Source organism: Leptopilina boulardi, unplaced genomic scaffold (assembly GCF_019393585.1).
Source record: "Leptopilina boulardi isolate dan_hultmark-lab unplaced genomic scaffold, ZJU_Lbou_2.1 LbouV2_372, whole genome shotgun sequence".
NCBI lineage: Eukaryota > Metazoa > Arthropoda > Insecta > Hymenoptera > Figitidae > Leptopilina > Leptopilina boulardi.
The window spans coordinates 1,400,251-1,422,994 of NW_026137943.1; the positions used below are offsets into that span (position 1 = coordinate 1,400,251).

General features: G+C 30.8%; 2 protein-coding genes across 2 annotated transcripts in view; both read left to right on the plus strand.

The window, feature by feature from the left end:
• The window catches only part of LOC127287721 (uncharacterized), a 277,776-nt gene that overhangs the window by 101,100 nt on the left and 153,932 nt on the right, over nucleotides 1-22,744 (plus strand). The gene's annotated exons all lie outside the window — the stretch shown is intronic.
• LOC127287715 (protein O-mannosyl-transferase TMTC2) overlaps nucleotides 1-22,744 on the plus strand; it is a 127,010-nt gene that overhangs the window by 69,793 nt on the left and 34,473 nt on the right. The window contains exon 6 of the mRNA XM_051314797.1: nucleotides 19,494-19,579. Coding sequence (XP_051170754.1) covers nucleotides 19,494-19,579 — 86 coding nt within the window. The remainder of the gene's footprint in view (nucleotides 1-19,493; nucleotides 19,580-22,744) is intronic.

Sequence of the window (22,744 nt, forward strand, 5' to 3'; positions counted from 1 at the left end):
ATTAATTAATTTTGATATTGTCTTATATAAACTACTATGATTTTAAGTTCTGGAAATAATGAACTTAAATGATGCATACTATAATAAAATAATATGCAACATTTTATAAATGATTTATATGAATTTTATTAAATGCCAAAAAGCAAATCCTATATAAAGATATGCTTCAATAGCGAGAGAAAATCCATAAATCAATTGAAAGAAACAGTTTATCTCATAAGATATGAGAGGACAATAAATTTTTCCTTTCAGACAATAAATCTGTAAATATATATATATATATATATATTTTTTACTCAAGTGAGGGGGGAACGAAATCCATCATTTATAAAATTATGTTATTACACATTTGGAGATGTAATTTTTAAAACGAATGAATAAATCATATTTTTATTCTTAAACATTTTATAATTTTAATTCAAAAAAAAAAAAATTATTTCAAAAAATTTTGGATTCACATTTTGTTGGAATTAAGGGACAAATGAAAATATACACTTGTTTGAATTTCTTTTTAATAAAACCTGAAAACGGTTCTGCTCTAAATCGCACTTTTGAAAAAGATCCCTTTTATATATGAAAAGTAAAAAAAAAGTTTAAAAAATCGAAATCCCATCTACTATTCTTCCTATCTTCATCTCCATCCACTTTTTTTTTACCACCTCCAACCTACTCGACCTGGAAGTTAATACCACCGTCAGATAAAAAAGTCCACTCACTAACAAAAACCGCGACCGCAGTTATCTCTAAACGGATTGTCACGTCGGGAAGTTTATTGGAATTTATGAGGGGAATTTTTGTGCCTTGCATGCGATACAGCAATGAATCAACCTAATCCTTGCCCTGGATGCAGAGAAGGCAATTTTGTCATGCTGTTGGAAAGCCTGCTCCACTCTCTCCCCTTGCTTCGAAATGTCGGGTTGCTTTTCAAAAACCCTATCGAGAAAAGAAAAATGAATTCGTCTCAATTTCAAAAAAAAAAAAAAATTCAATATATATATATACATTACGTCCCCTTCAATCTGTCACAAGTTATGGAAATTTTCAATTCAATCCAGCTTGGTAAATATTTACAAGAATACAATCTAATTGTATGTTTTGGATATCAAGAGGGTGATTTTCTAACTTTTTAATTATATTATATAAAAATGTTACGAATCTAGTGGATTCCATTGGCTCCTATTGGAGTCATCAAATAAATCTTTCTTTGTAGATATTTTTAAAAATCTCAAATTATAGTCAAAGAGAAAGTAAACTTCATAATATAAAGGTATAATCTACTTTTAGTCAGATTAATCAACATTTTGTGGAAGATTCAAAACTTGTCTAAACTTAATTCCAAAACTTCCTAAGGAAGACAGTCAACATTTATTACGTAACATGATATAGTAGTTGAGATCTAAAGGCGCAGTTTAACCAAAGACTAAGTTGGTCAAAACCCTGCAGGACTTATGACAGGGAAACCTGATGGTGAAACTAGAAGACGACAGGTTCCCATAACCGATATGATAGGGGAAGATGAAAACCAATAGGAAAGTGGATGAGAGAGGACTGAGGGGAGGATTGACTAGGTCCTCTCTCTCTCCTTCTCTCTTTGCCCTCAAGGGAGTCTACGCCAGCATCCAACGGTTGAAGCCGCGAAGTCGATAAGCCGACCGTGCTGGGAACCTGCGATAAGCCTTCTCCCTTCACTCCCCACATCGTCCTGCCATCTCCATCCCTCTTCTCACTGGATGTACGCAGCCACTATCTACATGGCCACTCGTGGGTCGAGGAGTCCTGTGTACTGTCCCGGAAGTGAAACGAGGTCGACTCTTGGCAGTACTCGTCCTCCCAAGCCGATTGCAAAATTAAATTAAATTAAGCAGAGGGACCAAGGAGATTCTTCCTATCTGTGACCTACCGTCTTAATCTCCGTTTATTTCTTTCATGTGCGCCTTCACGAAGAGGGAAAGCAAAAAAAAGAACCCCTGTCAAGCTTGGTAAACAGCATTACCCTTGGTTAAACAACTTTCCTTCTTTAACGCTGGATTTAGAAATCATTGTTTTAGTAAAAAAGTTATGAACAGTAGATTGTTAATGATCAAAATTTTTGGAAGCGAAGTTTTCCTTATCCCAATTTCTGTCGTCACTTTTTACTTATTAATCCAAGGACGCATATTCGATTAATAATAACAAAATTTTAAATTAATACAATTTAATCTAATTACTACCATCGATATCCATCACCAATGGGAAAAATCAACCGAAATCAACAGAATAACAAATACAAATATTTAACACTGTAGGGCAAAATAAGATCAATACAAAACAATCTAAATATCAAACACTGAAGGGCAGAATCACACCACAATGTGACAAATTGAAATATTTGAAGGACAGAATGTGGTAAATATTTAAATAAAGTCCGTTACTTACAAAGTGTCCACATGGTCGAACTGCAACTGAACTAAAAATGAATAAAAATTGAAATTGAATCAAAAAGTACAATATTGAAAACTTGCATTTTATGCCCTCAGGTACAAAAACGTACAAACAGCCAATAAAAGAATGAACAATGGCAAATTATAGACAAGAAAAATACTTTGCAAAACACAAACAAAAAATCTAAAACCTCCATTTTTATATTAATTTTGAAAAAAAAAATATTTAGTATTTGTTTTTGAATCAAATATATAATCAAGCTATTCTTGAACTCCTAAAGCTTAATATGCGGCATGGCTTGAAATGTCAGGAATTTCGTAAAGGTCCTAGAACAACATAAACCCTTGTCAGTTAGACGTACACATATTATACTGTCTAATGAGTAAAGTTTTCATGTGGTTGGTGTTCACTTGAACCTGATTTAAATGTTTTCTTAAAATTTATTTATTCTAATAAAGTGGATTATAATTTTTCTAAAAATCACTAAAAAAAAAGGATTTGAAATAATAAGTTTCAAAAATTGTAGAATATTGCTGATATATTGAAAAATTAGTAGTAAACGGTTCATAGCTACTAAATCTTTGGGGACAAATATATATATACATTTACTCTCAATGTAAAAGACAATTGACAACTCTCAATGTAAAGGACAAATGCCAACTCTACAAGCGATGATTTTGTACAAAAGAGTTAGGTGACTACTTTCTATAACCAACGAAGTTTTCGTCAATATTGTCCACAAAGATCAATGCTTTTGACCAGTTATCGCGATACACTTTTTTTGTCGATTCGGATCCTTGTAAGCACAGCATTGTCACGGGTCGGTGTCTAAGACTAAATGGCCCTTATGTGACAATTCAATAAATTAATTAACGACTGATTTCGTGCGCAGTGCTTTCATTTATATTGCAGAGTTACCTCTTGTCTTTTAAAGAATTGTTTTTTTTAATGAGTTGTCAGTTGTCTTTTAGAGGTGAATAAAATTTGCCAAAGACTTTTTAGTGCGCATTGCTTTTCTTCGATAATTGAACGTTATGACTTGTCATTTAATCCTTCCAAATTCTTAGTGTATTACACTATCAATGTGGTTGGTGTTCACTTGAACCTGATTTAAATGATTTTTTTTTTCTTAAAATTTATTTATTCTCATAAAGTGGATTATAATTTTCCTAAAAATCACTAAAAAAAAAGCATTTGAAATAATAAGTTTCAAAAATTGTAGAATACTGCTGATATATTGAAAAATTGGTAGTAAACGGTTCATAGCTACTAAATCTTTGGGGACAAATATATATATTTATTTTTCTGACGCTAGAGTATCCTTCTTTTTTTTCTCTCATAAAAATCTTCGAAAAAGTGTTAGGGCTTGACAAATATTGCATTTATAGGGGTATAAAAATTTTGATCTTGCAATTAGATTTTTATAACATTATACCTAATACGTGAGAGACTTTTACATTTAATTTCAACAATTTATGTTTAACATATACTTATATAATTATTAAAGAAGCTTATAATAACCTAGTTTTCTATTTATTTTAAATTTTTAAAATAATTTCAAAGGATTCAATGAATGATATAAATTTTAATGTAGAGAATCTTTCTTTATGTCTAAGATTTTTTCATATATGGTATTGAAGTGAAAAAAAATCTTTTTTTCTCTTTGAGTGCTTGAAATTTGAAAGCATCCTTTTCAAATTTTACATTCATACATTTCGTCTTGTTTCATATATATATGATTCGAAATTATATTTCAGGAAAATGTCATATGTAAATATTAATTCACTTATGCGTTATAATTTGTAAACAATTTTCCTATATTATTAAAAAAAAGAATCAAAATAATTCAAATAAATTGCAGCAATTTCAAACAGATTAATATAAAATTACATTTTCGTGTGTGGAAGAAATAGGTTACAGAGTTGTTCTACTTTTGATCGACTGTCGATTATCGACCAAATTCAAAGTTAGTTACTATTATACAACCATTGCATCTATTATTATCCATCTATATATTTGGCCCAATTGTAAAGTCATTTTACTTTTAATGACAAGTTGATTCAGACATGTTGAATAAATTTTGAATAAAAAGCATGGAATTAAGAATTTATGAGATATTAAAAAATTTTAAGTTCTCAACTAATTTTGGAATATTTATAATGAATTATTAAATGAATTATATAAAATATTCGTAAGTTGAACTTATTTAATTAAAGAAGAATACAATTCTAAAAATGGTATATCAGACAGAAAGATCATATTGTTAAAAAATATTTAGAAATTAATTAATATTATTATTCTTTATTAATCTTCTTCTTTCGAGAAAGTGTTAATAATGGAAATATATAGCTTTCACGTCGTGAAAAATATGTTTAGATATGAAATTTTGGTATTTTTATTTAAAGAATATTTTATGTTATTCTTACTTTAAACCAACTTGACAGAAATTCACCTCATAAGTAAATATGTCTTGCACATCTTTGTCGGATCGTATGTTTGCAAAACGTGAGTGCTTTAAGGATATTCCGAGGTACTATGTCGGTCATAATCCCTTGATATGGTCTTGCTTATAGCTTGAATTCACATACCAACATGCATGTACATTACTATATATATGTGACAGGCGAACCGGACTACGTACATGAATGCGTTAGAACAGATTGTATACACGCGAGGACATCGAATTCCCAGACCTATATGTGACTATGTAATGTTCATACTAGCACATGTGCTGAACCATCCAAGGTGGACAGGAGGATTTATCTCTTACAACAATCGTGCTTCCAGCAATTCCAAATGTTTTCGTTTGCGCAGAACTTGTTTTAACTATAGTGTCTGTGAGCTCGTTTCTATTTTCCTTTTCATTCACCGCAGGGTTTAAATATTTTTTTAACGAGAAACTTCCGAGACTAATTAGCAAGCCACGAATACATACATATATATATAGGTGAATTGAAAGAACAGCAAAGCCGGAAACCAATGTTTTATTTCAGAGACTGTCCATTTTAATCATACTTTTACGGATAAATTTACTTTCAAAGCAAAAACAAAAAAAGCTCGAATTTTTGAAATAATAGTCACAATAACATATAGCCTCGTTTTTATATTTACCTTACATTTTTGAATAATGACAAAATTTTTTCTAAAAAAAAAAAGAACTCCATCCTCTATTTTCATTTATTCTTATTGTCGGTTTTAATCGTTTTTCTTCCTTCCCTTTTCTTTTGTTAACTTTTTTTTTTCTAACTTGTGCAAGTTTGAAAATTAAAGTAGCTTAATTTAAGATCTTAAGAGGAAACGTATATTACGATATAAAAGTTCATAAAAGGAAACTTTATTTCATAGTAACCAGCTTTTTTGCACAACTTGGTACTAAAGCAATATTGAGTTTCTTTGCATAATAGATTAAAGAGAATATTTTATTATCATGAAAATGTATTTTCAAATTTTCATTTTTAAATAAACGATTTAAATAAAAATATTGCTGGCTATTATTTCACACTATTTATTAAATTTTGAATATTAGGAGCATGTATATCTTGAATTGGACTTTATTTAAAAAAAAAAAATTAGTAATATTACAACCATCATAGTATAATAATAAAGGCAATTTGAAATTGTGGAACGATAAAATTTTTTCATTCCAATTCCCAAGAGTAAGGAAGGTGTGTCTTAATGACTAGAAACGCCTCCCAATATCGTGTAATCCACTTTTGTCGGATGCTTCCTGCACTAAATTAGAGGACGAGAGGCCTCGGTGAAAATTTCATCACTCCATCCGCCTTTCATCAACACCAGAACATCGAGACGGCTAGTTTATACCTCTAAAGGAATTGAAAATCAAATCTTTTTTTTTTTTCCTCGAACCTTAATGAAGTAATTCTATAACTACCAAGGCATGTAATATCCTAGACGTAGAAGTAAGAAAAATCGTTTTTAATCATGAAATTAGATGATCGTTGAAAGATGTATTCATTTTGTACGTTATGACAAATTCTCCTCAACTTTCTTTCAAGTACATTTTCTGTTTGCCAAAACCATGTCCTTGTTCTATTCCCTTTTTCAGAATCAACTATCCGAAACTGAGTAAAGATTTATATTCCAGAACAGTCTCTTGGCAATGTTATTTTTTTTTCCCTACTCGAGATTTTGGTTTATGTCGCATGACCAAGATGGATACGAAGAGAAATGGATTCTACTCAAAAGAACGGTTTGCTTATAAAAAAAAAAAAAAAACTTTCCTTTTTGGCTTTGAAGTAACCAGCATCATAGAAATACCATTTGGATTTTCTTGTGTGTATCTTCTTACACTTTCGGAAACCGCGACAGTGACCCTCTTAAAATGGCCGCACCCCGTACAATATAATGCTTTCAGCATCAAATTGTGTTGGTCCATTTTCCTTCTGTGTGTGTACACGAGATGGGAGGACAGTAAACCCAGCACAGACTCGTTGTCGAATCGAATACGAGGAACACATTTCGCTTTCGCTTCTTGTAAATTTGCGAGGAGAGATGCCAAAAGGGCACCCTTTGGCATCCGCTTAACGTTCGCCGCCCAAACTTTTGGCTTTCAGAGTCGACAAACGCGACCGCCCACCCGTTTCATCGAGCTCGTCTCTCTCTCTCTCTCTCTCTTTCTCTGAACGTTTTGCAAAGGGAGTATAAGGTAAGTCTTCTGGCGTTCCAGTCGGCTTCCGTTTTCGCCTCTAGAGAGTGTAGTCAACTCTGGATAAAGAGGATAGAGGAAGGGGTGCACAAAAGTCCTTTAGAGTCTTCTTCTCCATGCCCTTTCGTCCTCATCTCTCTCTCTAAGCTTTGCTTCGTTAGAGCGAATCCGCATAATCGAGTAGCTTCCACCGTTCAAGTAGCTTATCCTCAATCAGGTTCGTGTGACTAGCATAATTAGAATTTTAATCCTCTCCTATGGAAAAGGTAACAAGCCCTCACTATTCAGTGAACAATTGAAGGCTTTGGAAATTAAAACTTTCGATTGCATTTCAAGGATTTTGCATGAAAAGAAATCTTATCTTGAAATTTTTGCAAAAGAAATTACTATAAAGCAATTACTCTTTAATCAAATCTAAATAAAAAAATTCCCCAAGAAGAAAATTATGATGCCGAAAAATTCTATTTCAAAATTTTGTTTGCTCCTTCATTTATTTATTTTTTTTTGTTTCTAATTAAATTCAAAAGGCTTTTGTAACAGTTTCAAAGTAAACTTTTTCAAGATTAAAAGCGCTCTCAAGTATGAAAAGCACTAACAGGGTCAAAAAGCAGCTCGTTCTTTTTATTTTTTAGGACCAATTGCAAACCGCTTTTAAGAAAACTGAAACCCTTTTTCGCTCGGTTAAGAGATTGTTCTTGGTGAGAATTTCGATTAGTAAGCTTAACTTCAACTTTCAAGAAGGTGGTTAACCACATGGAAAAAATGTTGATGTCGCCGACATTACTTCCGCTTGTAACTGCAAACTTCTGCTTGTAACAGTCTTTGAGTTTCCCCTGGGCTTTCGAAAACTTCTTGTTAAGACAGTTCGAGTATAACAAACGCACGATATTTTGTGTGAGTGACTTCTCCTATATACCATTTTGCTTTTAGATTGCTCTGTTTTCATTCAAAACTTGTTTTTGTGGTTCCAATCTTTCTCTCTTAAATCAAATTATAAAAGAAAACTTTTTTTTTTTATCATAAAACAATTATCTAATATTGTTAATTAAAAATCAGAAATTATTCCTTTTTTATTTGTTATTTCAAAATCATCAAGAATTTTCAGAAAAACTAAACTGTAAATTTAATAGCTTTTATTCGAGCTATGTAATAAACTATTTATTATTTTGTTGTTCTATTTATGTGAATGCAATTCTCATTGATTTTACTGAATATGCACAACCACAGTGTTCATTAAACCAGAATAGTTTAGATGCGTCATGAAACAAACGTACCCTTATGTTTGATGAACCGTTTTTAATTACCCATAAACAAACAATTTCGGTTTAAATCCATTTTAATACTATAACAGAGATTTGCAACAATGGATGATAATGATGATAATTTATATGATTAATAAATCCTGCAAATAGAATATAGGTCAACGTAGTAAAAATTTTTATTTCTGATAATTTAAATTGCAATGATAAAATAATTTTTTTTTTTTTTCCAATTTTTGCAAACGAAACAACGAGACACTTTTAAATCCCTTTTCGAAGAGAATGAAATCCTTTCAAACGTCATACGCCAGAGTGAATCAATCTCCCAGCATTTGAGACGATTTCTTCTGTTGATTCGCTTTTTGAGCTTTACAACATATATACGTTATCCAGATTTGGATGAAAAGTCTAGCAGTCCCTGACTAAAAATCTAGGTTCTATATCCTTTTTCTCTCGGAGTCGACTATTCCTCGTCTTGAAAAATTCGAGTGTAACAAATAGGAAAGTTCCGCATTACGAGAGGTACAAATGTGGATAGAGAGAAAGAGAGAGAGAGAGAGAGAAAGGCACGTGCACAATATGTCGTAGAGAAAACGAGATTCGATGTGCGTGTGCATACTATGTATGAGATTCCACCATGTCTACATATAGTACCGTTGATTCTATGTGGACCTAGAGAGTTAGAGCACTACCGTCGCCTTTTCCTGCCCAGGAATGGCCTCTGGTGCAAGAGTGGCTTCACGTTTGCCAACTAATTAATTCATGGAGTCGGTTTACCGAGACGCTTGAGATCCCTTTCAAGATAAGGGAGATAACCCCTGGCGCCTACACGAAATTTCAATCCCTCACTCTCTCTCTCTCTCTTACTCTCTCTCCAGTGTGAAGTCATTTCGTCCGGTCATTCCGCCTCGGGTATATCCGCCCTCTTTCCCAACCCTTTATAGGCGCACTCAATCTTCTACCCCCGGGGCCTGGCTCCGGGTTTCGCTTTGAATGCCCTGGAAATTTGTCCAAGTAATAACTTCTTCGTTCTTGCCTTTTTCAAACCAAGAAAAAGAAGAAACACTCGAAAGCTTTCTTTCAAAAGAAAAAGTGAAATACATTTTAAAGAACTATAGACAGCCTTCAAAAAGTTTAGATTTCTTTCCTGGTGAAGCAAAAACTATATATATATTTTCTCTTATTTGCTATCCAAGAAACTCTCCTATCAAAAATAAAACATCGATTTCGTTACTAATTTATTAAAAACTTTTTGACAGATCAGACAAGTAAAGTTTTTTTATTTTTCAAAACTTTAATCTTTTTTTCAACAGCAGGAGAAATTATCAAATTAATGATTAAAAGAACCGTTAATTTGAATTAAGACATTTTTCGTATTGTAGCTATTTTATTATAATAATTCTTAAATCGTGAATTTTTTTTTTTTATTTTTCTTAACGCTAAAAACGATCAGTTACATGAATTCAAAAACTTCTCTCGTAAATTACAAATTACGGCTCGTTTCATTTTTTTTTTTTTGCAAACTTATAGAAAAGTTTTGCATTATATGGCGAAAAACTAATGAAAGTGAAAATTCCCAAACTCTTTAATTGCTTTAAAAGAACAAAGTTCACAGAAAAGTTAGTGAGCGACAGTCAACCTAGAAGTTTAATTACAAAGTCGTACAAGTTTTTTAATTACGAAATTGTATGTTAAACACGTCGATTTATTTCACAGTAACCACTTTTAAATTCAAAATAAATTATCAAAAATAAATGAAATTATAATGTTTAAATTATATAAATGTTAATTTTCCAAAAATTCAACATAAATTTATTATTTTACAATTTCTAGCCATAAAGGAATATTAAAGAGAATTATGTCGACTTACCGGACTTTGCAATTTGTTGTCGTAATACTACTCTACGAATTCTCCTCTTACCTTGGAAATACGGTTTGTTCTTGAAAAAAAAAAAATATCATCTCGACGACACAATTTGTAGTTGTCGCTAAAGCTACGATAAAACTTGTACTTTTGTAAGACCAAAATTACTTTGCCTCGTGATCACAATTCTAACCTTACCAAAATTCCTCGCGCGCATGCGTTTCATCGTCTGCTAGTCAAAGGCGCGAAATTAATTTTAATTTAAATTCACATTCTTTACAATATTAAATAAACTTAAAGTCAATAATTTAAAATTGACAAAAAGAATTATATTTTTGAAACTCGTCAGTAATAATTTCAAATATATTAGTAAATTTTTAACTCTGCGTTATTTTAGAATTTACTCTAGATAATTTTTTTTTTTTTTTTAATCTTTTTACAAATCCACTCCATCAGAAGCGAATCATTCTCTTCTCTCTCTCTCCATTTATTCCATTTCAACCATAAAGCTATAAAATATTAAAAACCTCTTTTAAAAAAATATTCAATATTCTCTTCCTGGGAAAATGTTTATCCACAAAAGTCGTTATCGAATCACATGAGTGACTGGCTTTACCACAAAGTGGAAAAAGCGTAAACGTGACTTTTTTCGTGAAACGCGAGCACGCGCTTCTGATCGTGCCGGATCAATTGGTAAGACCAATTCGGTGACCGTGTTCCGGTAACATCTGATTCGTTGAAGCAAACTTACGAAAGTCTGTATAGTCTAAAAGCTGCCAGTAGTAATGTCGCATGCAGGTCATGCTCTTCCAGCATTCTCGAAGGGATCCTATGTCCCATTCTTAACCACCCCTCCCACACCTCAAACCCCTTATCCATAAACTCACTTTCTCATACCATTTCCTAGACATTGTGGGACGCCCACTCCTTCTACCATATAGTTTCAACTAAATTCACACACGTTGCCAGTGTCGGTGTTACCACAACCGCTACTGTTGTATATTCTATATAGAAGGTGCGGGAGATCTTGAGAGTGAGAAAGAGGTACTCTATTACGTAACTTGAATGTTCGAATAAGTTTTTTTTTTAATCTTAAAAATTAATCACAAAGAAATTATTTAGAAAATAAAAAATTGGTATTTAATAACCTGGCGCAATTAAACTCTTTTGTAAAATTTATAATTATGTGTGTCATTTATTTTGTCGTGCAAGCAAAAGTCAACTTTAAAAGAAGAAAATGCTTAAAATCATTTTTCTTTCTGAAAGTAAAAATGAGTACACTAAGAGTGTAAGTGAGTTGCATTTTTATGTTTTTGAATTATTTAAATAAAAATACAACTATTTTTTCCCAACTGTAGATGGTTCTAGTGTAAAGAAACGATTACACGGTATTAGAATTTAAATTCACAAATCTTGATAATAAAATTATACTTTAGGAAAAAGAGAAATATAATTAGTGATTAATATTATTGCCACATGAAAGAAAAGAGAGGGAAAGCAAAAAAAAAAGGCAAGGTGAGAGAATGAGCCATATGCAGATGAAACGGGGTAGTGTTATGAGAGAGAGACAGAGAAAGAAAAGCTCTATCGCATGCATTATTGAGCGGCTGTGCTTCTAGCGCATAGACAGGGGAACCAAAGATACATGCCGTGCACACACGATTTAGAGGACAAAAGGGAATTATAATCGTATTTCAGCTTAAGTCACGTGGTTGTATCAACCGACATACTAGACCAGCGCATCAATCAGATGAGTCTCCCCCGCGGCAAAGTGCTACTCGTCCAATCAGCAGTAAGTGTCATTAATGTAGCTTCAGTCACATCATTGGAACAGCTATTATCAAATATTTATTTTCCCAACCCACTTTGAAAGATTACTCTGGAAGAATTCCCTAGAGATTCCAGTCGGAATTCCGATAATTTTAGTTAGAATTCCTTTTTGCTAAATTATTAGCCTCAAAAAACAATTCCTATACGCATGTTATCATTATGAAAGAAAGTATACTGGAAAAATTTGCTCTTAAAAAGTAGTCTCTTAGGCTTTCTTTTTGCTGGCACATACTATTTTTTCTCGAGTTGTTATTTTTTTCCTGGTTTCATTCATCCACTTCTCTTAATTTTTCACTCTCATTGCTCATGGTCGACGTCTGCAGTAGCTTCCGAGACGCGTCGCTCTGTATCAGCTATTTCCTTTTCGCTCTCTCTCTCTCTCTCTCTCTCTCTCTCGCCTCGAGTTTTAACTCATTGGGATGAGAGACGAGACATTCGTGAGGTGAATAATCCCATTGGTCTCTGGCAAGAAGTACTTGAAGCCTTTTCAGTTGATGCATTTTCAAAAGAGATAACAATGAATGGAGGCTCATCGTCTCCAATGAAACTTTTACTAACTGAATATAATACTGACTGTCGTTTGAATATATTCTGAAAAGAAAACTCTAATATGAGCTATACACTTTGCTTAACACGCTTTCATCATTTAGTTTTCTGAAAAAAAGGCCTTCATTTAATTATAAATTCATGCTCTTTTCTGCAAAAGGCTTATTCATGCAAAAGTCTATTAAGAAAAATGGTACAACTTGATCATTATTTTATTAGTCTTTTTCTTTTAGGATATTATAGTTAATTATTTTCCAAGTTTTCTAACATTTGAGAAAAATTAAAATTCCTTTAAATTTTTAATAAAAAAATATTAAAATTTTTGTCTAATATACTTTTTTGTATATTACAAAAAAAAAATATCAAAATATTACTTTAAGAATTATAAATGATGTTTTCTTAATATTCATTAAAACTTGATAAAAACGTAACTCTTCAAACTTGAAGAATTGTTTTGAAATTCTTGTATTCTAGGAGAATACAGAAGAAGTTTATTATTTCTACATATATACTATACTTTATCCTGTAGATATTCAAATAATCGAATCTCGGCGAACATTCCAGGAAAATTCCATGGATAATATTAACTTCATTATATTACAAAAGGTCCAACAAAATATTATCTATATATATACATAAATTCCGTTAAAAAAAAAATGAATTCCAATTTTTAATTTTCTTTTTTTATTCAAGAAAAAACTTTAATCATATAAAAGAAATATAATATTTTTCTTTCATGGATAAGATTTCTTTATTATCACGTTGTCAGAATATGAAGAATGACACTGTAACTGCATATAATCTATCATCAATCATAAAGGACGGTTAATTTAAGAAATTTAACTAACCCGCGTAAAAATAATAAATGTTAGTTATGTTTACAACTTTTTACATTTGTCTTAACTAAACTTAAATGAAAAAATTTAATATATTAATTCATTTTGATAAAAACAAATAGATCAGAAAGCATTCTGATAGAAAAATAATGTTAGTAAAAGGAGGTTAATGATCGTTTCCATTTATTCGTAAATGGACCTTTGGATAACGAATATCTGTCCATTAGTAGCATTTTGTTCGCTTTTTCTATCTTTTTTTTTTAATTAAAGACATCGATTGGAAATACTGCATGATTTTTCAATAATTGTTGATTTCATTTCATTAATTAAATTTAAGCATAGACGTCAATGATTTACTGATGCAATCTTCCAGAAAGTGATTTGCTTTATCAATACCTGTCCAGACAAAATAATTACTAATTGCAGTCGATCGACATTAACTTCCCATTTTCTTTTCAAAAAGAAAAGAAATAAAAAAAAAATTGGTATTTAATAACCTGGCGCAATCAAGCTCTTTCATAAAATTTCTAACATATCTAAAGTGTCATTAATTCTGATGTTGTGTGTAATTTTATAAAATCAAAATTTAAAAGAAAAATAAAGGGCTAAAATTATTGTTTAATCCAAGAAATAAATTTCAACTGGAACGTGAACAGATTTCCAACATTATTTTTCCCTTTCCCAAGTCTTTTTAGCATCCCCCTTTAATAAATTCACTGCTGTTTTTCAATTACTCCTAACTGCGTAAAATCGTTCCAGTTAAAAGTTTTGGAATATACCGTGAGCTGTTTTTCTCGTTTATCAAGGCCACAACAAAGGAAAAATGTTTGAAATATTAAGACACTTGAGGAGCAGTAGGAGGAGATGAAAAAGAAGAAGAAAAGGGTTCGAGTGTAAGGTAATCGAGAAAACGGCAAGGGAAAGTCTGCAAATGACCTCCTCTAAAGAAAAGTAGAAGAAAAGCGTCGCAAAGTACGTTGAAGTAATATAAAAGTTTTATATTTAATTCACTTTTTTGGGGGCGACCACTCTTTTCTTGGTGCCGGAGGTGAAAAAAGCGATACAGGAATAAATCAGAGAAAGAAAGAAAGAGAGAGAAAGAGAGAGAGCTTTTCTTCCCTCCGAATGAGAAAATCTCCCAGAGGACGATTTACTTTGTAAACGACGACCCGCTAAACTCGAAGGCGCCCCCAATACGACTTGATGTCTGAAAACTTGGCCGCCGCGCCATAAACGACGAAAACAAGTCAAGAGAGGACGAATCTCAATAGTATAAATGTAAGCAATGATGTTAACTGTTTGAAAACAAGTGATGTTGCTAGCTTCATTCGATTGACGGAAATCGGATGTGTGACCGCTCTAGTGACGAAGCGTCAAATCGCATGTTGCTCCGTTTCGCAACAGTGGGCAGACGTAATTGATCGACTCAATCGCTATAGCAAATTAAATTAATGGGAAATTCTCATTGTGAATTGGTTTACTAATTGAAAATTCATTTCAGAGATTAGATAAATTATTTGCACAAACCATTAAAATTATAATTGTTTCATCATTTTGAATTATTGAGGATAAAAAAAAAACAATTATTCCTCCCAAATATTGATTTTTAATTTAGTCATGAAAAATTAGAAAATATTTTTCGTTATCAAAAAGAAAAATATCGAATATGATATTCTTTTTAAAAACAAAAACAGCCCTTTTTTTGATAGTTTACTATTTTTTTCTTCTCATTAAAATTTTTTTTGTATGTGTAAAAAAAATCAAAGATATTTGATAGTGTTTTTTTCGTTATATTTTTTCTCATTCAATTTCGAATGAAGCATGAGATAATAATTTCCAAAATACATGTAACATATTTGAAAATTTATTTTGAACCTTTTTTCGAAAAAAAAAAATTTTAGAATTGTGTATTATTTGCTGTGAGAATAATCAATATTTCTTCTTCAACCTCTAATGAAGATATTAAAAAGTCTTTAAGGCTTAATTGAGGATATTGTGTTGCATGTGCGCAGTATGTAATTTTCATGCAAATCCACGTAATAGAGTTTGTTGAGTTTGAAAATAATAGTAAAATATAATGTCTAATTAGAATTGAAGTAATTAACGTTGATTGTTTCATAAATCAAAAAGAAACTAATATTAAATTTCAATTTATTATACCAAAGAGTGATTCACTGTTATTTTTTTTTAACCATGATACTATTTTTGAAACACATAATTTTCAAATGTAAAGAATTTTATTAAACAAAAAAAATAACACTCTTTTTTTGGGGGGAGAATAACAGATGAATGAAGTAGCACATTAAAATAAATCCATAGCCCTCTGAAATAAATCTCTTTTTTTTTGGTTGTAAGGGCTCGAGCGTGAGACCTAATACAAAATGTTCTAAGCTTTCATTCTCATAAAACTTACAGTTCAATTTATGTACGTATAAGAATATTTATGGCCATGCACTTCAAAAATTGAGTTTAACATACGAAAATGCAAATTTAAAAAGTCATTCAAATCAAATATCAACTAGTTCTTCATTCGACATTTTTGAATAATAATTAATATTTACTTACTAATATATCACTGTAAAACTCTTCTACGATTAACTGTCCATCTCATTTTGGATATAAATAATTTTTGTAATATTAATAATTTATAATAATTTGAAAAACAATTTTTTTTCTTTGGTCTATTGCATATATTGAGAAAGAGAATATTAAAAATCTTTTAAATTTAAGCAAGTGCCTTGTGAACATTCTTTTAAAACGATTTCGTGACTTAACTCTCAGTTCTCTTGTTCCTAGCATATTTCAAAATTATCTTGAAGAATGCAAGCTATTCTGGGAAAACTAGTCTGGTTTAGAAAGCCTTTATCGATTCTCCAATATTGCGGTGCAGATATGCTATCGCCAATAGTCAGTATTGGTACGAATCTGGCTTCATAACGGACTTTTTGAGTGTAACAGACTGTTACGCAACAGTTCATTCGGTTCGGTTCAATATATATATATAGATTGCAATTATATAAAATCTCCAAAAAAATACGACCGTGGATAAAATTTAATATCCACAACAGTAGAGTTCAAAAAAAAACTTTTATTCATAAACTAGTAGTTAAAACCTTTTTTTTTGAACAGTTGTCATTCGTTTGCACTTTTAATTCAATTTCAGTTATAATTAAGGTTCAATAAAAATATTTTTTAAAAAATCCCAATAAAATTGTTTCTTACAAGGAAGAGAAAATTTTTTTATTTTATTTGAAATGTAGATTGGATTTTACTTTTTAACATTAACAGAAAGCTGTATTATGCAAAGTTGGAACAACTTCGATTCTAAATAGAAGCCCTTTTAGTTGGGTTTATTCAGGGAAATAGGAAACAGGGCACAATTGGTATTTATCTGCGCTTATCGGCTGCAGCAATGCTAACAGCATTTGCTAGTAGTGGGTGGGAGGAACCATGAAGTAGAGAGCCATATGGGATTTGGTCAAGAGTTGGAGTGAGGCTTCATTAATCCTCCCCTTTAGTGACTCTCCTCTATTTTGAGATACAGATGGACATACATTAATTGATTGATCGTACGATTAATTCCAATTGACATAACCTGTCATCCTTGCGTTTTAATCATCGCGTAATATCATAATTTGCTTTCTATGGATATTAGGTGATTTTACTCTCAGGAAATTCTCATTTAATTCTATATATACAATTGTGTAACAATTTATTAGTAATAAAATTCTTTTTTGAAATAAAAAAATATTTTTTCACAACATTTTTTGAGACGAACGTTTACTTCGATATTCCTATTTTATATGTTTGTAGTTTGGTAAAGCGATAAATTTTTCTTCGGTGGCTCTTAAAATATTTGTTTGATTTCGCGCGAATCAAAATTCGTAGGGAATTGAATGGATATTTGAAATTTATGAATTGGAAAAACGCATTTGTTACGCATTGGTTTTGTCCCTTGTTTACAACAACAACAACCAATCTCAAGTTTCAACTTTATGTCTCTCTCTCTTTCTCAAATTCAATTCACTTCCCTTAAAAGTCTTACATAACGTGATAAACTACCATCTTATGCGAAGTGAGATTATGTACTCCGTTTTTCGAAATATATATAACCAGCATGCATATATTTAGGTTTTGCCATGCTTTTATGCGCGTAAAATATATTACATTTATAAGCACTGTGTATATGAGCTTCGCTAGACTTAACCTAACCGCACACCTGTGCTGATCCCATGAGAACGCCACTAAGCCCTGCGCACCTTTTGCTATACCAGTTTCTGAATTAATTTTCGGCCCTGGACAAAACTCATTTTTCTCCCTTAGAAATTTCACGCCGCTTTTCATAAACAGGAACATTTATAATCTTTTCAAATTATACTATACATTTTTTCTTTTTATATTTTTGTGAAACATGTATAAAATTAAAAAATTTTTCTCTGTCTGCATTTGCATTTATTTAATTGTACTAATGAATATTAATTAATAAAATGAATTAGTTTACTCACTTCTCACCAGTGGCGCTGTAATCGTCATGCTCTAGAGTTTTTTAACTATCTGCGCAGGGTCATGTCACTCTTGGTTTAATGGTGGTTCTGTCACAATATACATCCTAAAATAAAAAAAACAGGGTTTTGTCAAAAAATAACCTGGCGTAATAAAAAATAGTTAATATAAAATAAAAATCACGACTAATCTGTCTGATAAAAAACAGGGTTTTGTCAAAAAATAACCTGGCGTAATCACTAATAATCTGTCTGATAAAAAAACAAGGTTTTATCAAAAAATAACCTGGCGTAATATGAAATTATTAATATAAAATAAAAATCAGACTAATTAAATCTATCCTAATTTTGTATTATTAAAATTATCCTAATAACATATTTTATCAGAGAAGGTAAAATCTCTTGTGCTTTGCTTTTGATCATTGAACCCAAAATTCTTGCATCACTTAATTCAGAATTCCACCCTCAAAGTTATTGCAATAATCCTCGTTTTCATATAAATCCGAGTATATATCCCTAAATTGATCAATTTTCTAAATTTTATTCAACTCGGTCATAAAAATGAGTTACATTTCTTGATTACTTGCCTAATAAAGATTAATATGACTTCATTCGAGACAGACTGACGTTGTTTGATTGATGAAAGTAATCCATTGATTAAAGTACACAATATTTTTAAGCATCGTTTTCTCCCTTTTTTTGTTGTTTTTGCCATTTTTTTTTTACTATTGACACCTTCTCGCTTAGTATAATTCATGACGAACTTTTTTTGCACAGCGGAGTTCTAATATTACACCTTCTGGCAAAAGAACTCTGCAAAAAAGTTTTAAAAAAATCGAGTTTGCAATCAGCCCTCTCTCTCTCTCTCTCCTTTTACCATATTCACCAAGCTAGACATTATGTCGATAACAGCTCCGTTGCACCTCGAGTGTCGATAACTTTACCTTTCTGCTTGGCTGGATCATACTATTTAAAAAACACTTGATCTTGAGTTAAAATTACCTTTACATATATGTTCGAGATTTGTAAAAATAAATTTTCAAACAACTTTCTACAAAAGCAAGGAGTTTATAAATTAATTAAATAAAGTTATCAACATCTGCAAGATTAATATTTTTAATGAAGAAATTTAATATTGCAGAATAAATAAAAATTTACAATTAATAATAGAAGATATCTTCAGATTATAATAAAATTGCTTTTAAAATAGTATCTCAAAGTAATGATTTAGTCCTTATTAATTTCATTAAGAGATTTGAATTTCTCCCTAAAAAAAAAAATGGGGAATAATAAATAGAGATTTATTTTCATAAGTCAATAATATCCATAAGCTCATAATATTCTCTCGGAAATATTTTAGATTCATAATTTAAATTATGAATTTAATTATATTCACGGGTTTAGTGCGGTAACAAAAGGATCTTGATCTTTTTACAAGTGAAAAATTCCAGTTCAATTTGCCGTGAAAATTTGCTTCAGGGTTTTAAAATAAAGACTCGTAGATTAATTTCCTGACTGCATTTCCCGGAGGAAATTAATTTCATTATTTTCTTTTTGTTCTTGTTTCAGGGGGATATTACAACAAGGCAGACGGAACTACGAAGAGGCCATTCTCAGCTACCAGAGAGCGATTCACTTTCGGCCTTCTTTAGCCCGTAAGTAACTACCTGCTGCGACGTAGACGATAGGTACAAATCACTGGGGTTTAGAACCTTATGGCGGAGAGTTAAAAAATGAAAAATCGACTGACAAACTTCTAGAATTTTTACTAGATGAATATTCGTAAACAAAATGTGAATAAAAAAAATTATTCAAGAAATAACAAAAATTTTATTTACATTAATTATTTTTAAAAATGATAATAATTAGAGAAACTTTTTTTTAATTTCACATTATTATAAAATAGTTGAAAATAATTTGAAGATGTTTTTTTTTCTTTTGATATAGAAAATATAAAAATAACAACTCTTTTGTATGTGGAAAAATACATTTTAAATGATGGAGGTTTACCTATCGTAGAATAAAAAGGCGCAAAGTCAAGTAATTCGAGAATCAGCGATTTTTTCAAATACTCAGTTCCATTTCGATTCTGCTGAATAGTCATTTTCAACCACTCTTTGATCAGAAAAAAAAAATTCTTCAATATGTGCAGCATTTAAAGCTGTAAAATCTGTAGATAATTAGATTTTTGAATCAATTAATTATTTATAATCAATTAATGTAAATTTCTCTTTGAATTGACATGATTTTTCGATGAATAGGAATAAAAAAAACTTTTATCACTTACTAAACCGTTATCAACAATTGTTTGTTCAGCAATTTTTGTAAAATCTTTAGTCTCAGAAAAAAGGGAATGTAAACAAAAATTTTTGACGTTCTATTTTGCGTCCATGTACTGTAGAAAATTGTCAATTTTCCTTTTGTAGTTCAAAGGATAAAAATCTACTTTTTACTACTTTCCTTTGAAACGTCAAACAACAAAATCCACTTTTCAGTGACTCTTTTCACCTGATTCTCTTTAAGTGTCTCGCCTAAGCTTTTTGCAATATGATCGATCAGTGAATAGTGTTTGGTTCAGTGAACACTTTTAAAAGGGCAGCTTCCCTTGAAGGCGATATCGTTGATAATAAAAGGAGCCTTGGCACCCAGCTAGCTGATCGATGTGACTTTCAATAGGTAGGAAAAGGTATTAGGGGAAAATTAGGAAAGACGAAGATAGAATGGTTTGTGGAGCTGCTCTAGATGAAGAGAGTGTTTGGAGGATGAAGAGAAGGGAGAGAAAGGGTGGCGCAGTTCAAGCTTGACACAGCATGTACGTTATTGCTGACGAGCTCAAGTTAAAGGGGGGCCTTCGCCTTGAGCATCCTACAACCGGAAAGGGATGTGAACAGAAACTCACGGAGTTACATTTCTGTGGGTAGATGTTTGATGGAGGCATCACTGAGTTCCGTAACTAAATATGTCGCATTCCTTTGTGAAATGTTATTCCATCCTACAGTATAGTGAACAATTGGTAAAGCACTCAACATCACGCTAAACACTACATTCATTCAAAGTGACATTTATTCGATCTATTCTATACAAATTACGAAAATACTTTGCAATCCAATTTATATATTTTACGTTCTTAATTATCACTCACCTTCAAATGTCACAATTTTTTTTCTTTCTTTGCAAAAAAGGGGATAATTCTTCTGCTATTCACGAAAGTTTAACTCAAAAATTTTGGTCCCCTCGAAGCTCGGATGCTGTTGGTCCTATCAAAAAGTTCCTCATACGTTATTTAAAAACACTATTTTAAATTAAAATTTTTCTCTATTAATTATTAATATTAATAGAATAAAGTTTATAACCAGACGAATGATATTTTAGCAGTCTAGGCGAGGAAACAAATTTATAGTTTGATGTTACTTATCTGATCTGCTAATTGAAACATCAAATTTACAGACGAATGCATAGACGCTACTCGAACTCGACTGTAACACATCTCATAATTTAATACGGCTCCATTCATATTCCACTCGAGATATCCTCCCATGTTTCGATCAAATTGCATTTTGATATGTTTAACAAGATAGAAATTCTCTTAATCTAATTATCTGTTTGCGTACCTACAGTTTCAATAATTTGCATTTACTATTAACTATAAATTATCAGTCAATTATTTATGTCACATTAAAAACTTTGACTTTCAGCATTTAGCACATTTTTCAAATAATTAATCACTTAATTATTATTATTCATTATTATTTTTCTTTTAATCATTTTAGACTTTTAAGTAAAACGTTCTTTTGTATATAATAAGGTGGTACCTGGGGTAATAAAAAATTATTATTATAAAATAAAAATCACGACTAATTTGTCTGATATTAAAACAAGGTTTTGTCAAAAAATAACCTGGCGTAATAAAAAATTCTTAATAGAAGATAAAAATCACGACTAATTTGTCTGATAATAAAACAGGGTTTTGTCAAAAAATAACCTGGGGTAATAAAAAATTATTATTATAAAATAAAAATCACGACTAATTTGTCTGATATTAAAACAAGGTTTTTTCAAAAAATAACCTGGCGTAATAAAAAATTCTTAATAGAAAATAAAAATCACGACTAATCTGTCTGATGAAAAAACAGGGTTTTTCCATCTCCCATGTTTCGTTCAAATTGCATTTTGATATGTTTAACAAGATAGAAATTCTCTTAATCTAATTATCTGTTTGCGTATCTACAGTTTCAACTACATTTACATGTCAACAAAGTAATTTTATTCATTACTTTAATTTTAATTTTAAAATTCAATATTATTTTTCTTTAAATCATTTGAGACTTTTAAGTAAAACGTTCTTTTGTATATAATAAGATGGTAAAGTGTTTATACGAATTTTTAAATTAATTTCATTTTGAAATTGTATTAAGCACTAAAGTATAAATACTTTTCCTTCAAAACTTTGTATAATAAAGATTTAAATTTTTAGTATTGCTTAAAGAATTTTATAGGATAAAAATGAATGGAACATCTAGGAGATTTTACACTTTTATTGCAAAGTACGTTTTAATCTTCGCGTGAACCAGCTCACGATAAGCACAGCATTTCCCTTCGCCCCACAAACCTTTTCTCTCTTTTTGCTCCCTTTCTAAATCCAGCTTTCTCAGCGTGACTTTGAGAAAAGACAAATAAAAGGAAACAAGACGTCATAAGCTCTGCCAGGATTAAACAAAATTCAAACTTTATGAAAATGTAATATTACAATAAAAAAAATTTAATTACAAGAAAATTTTTAATTTAAAATTGATATTTTTAGTCATACTTATTTTATGTGT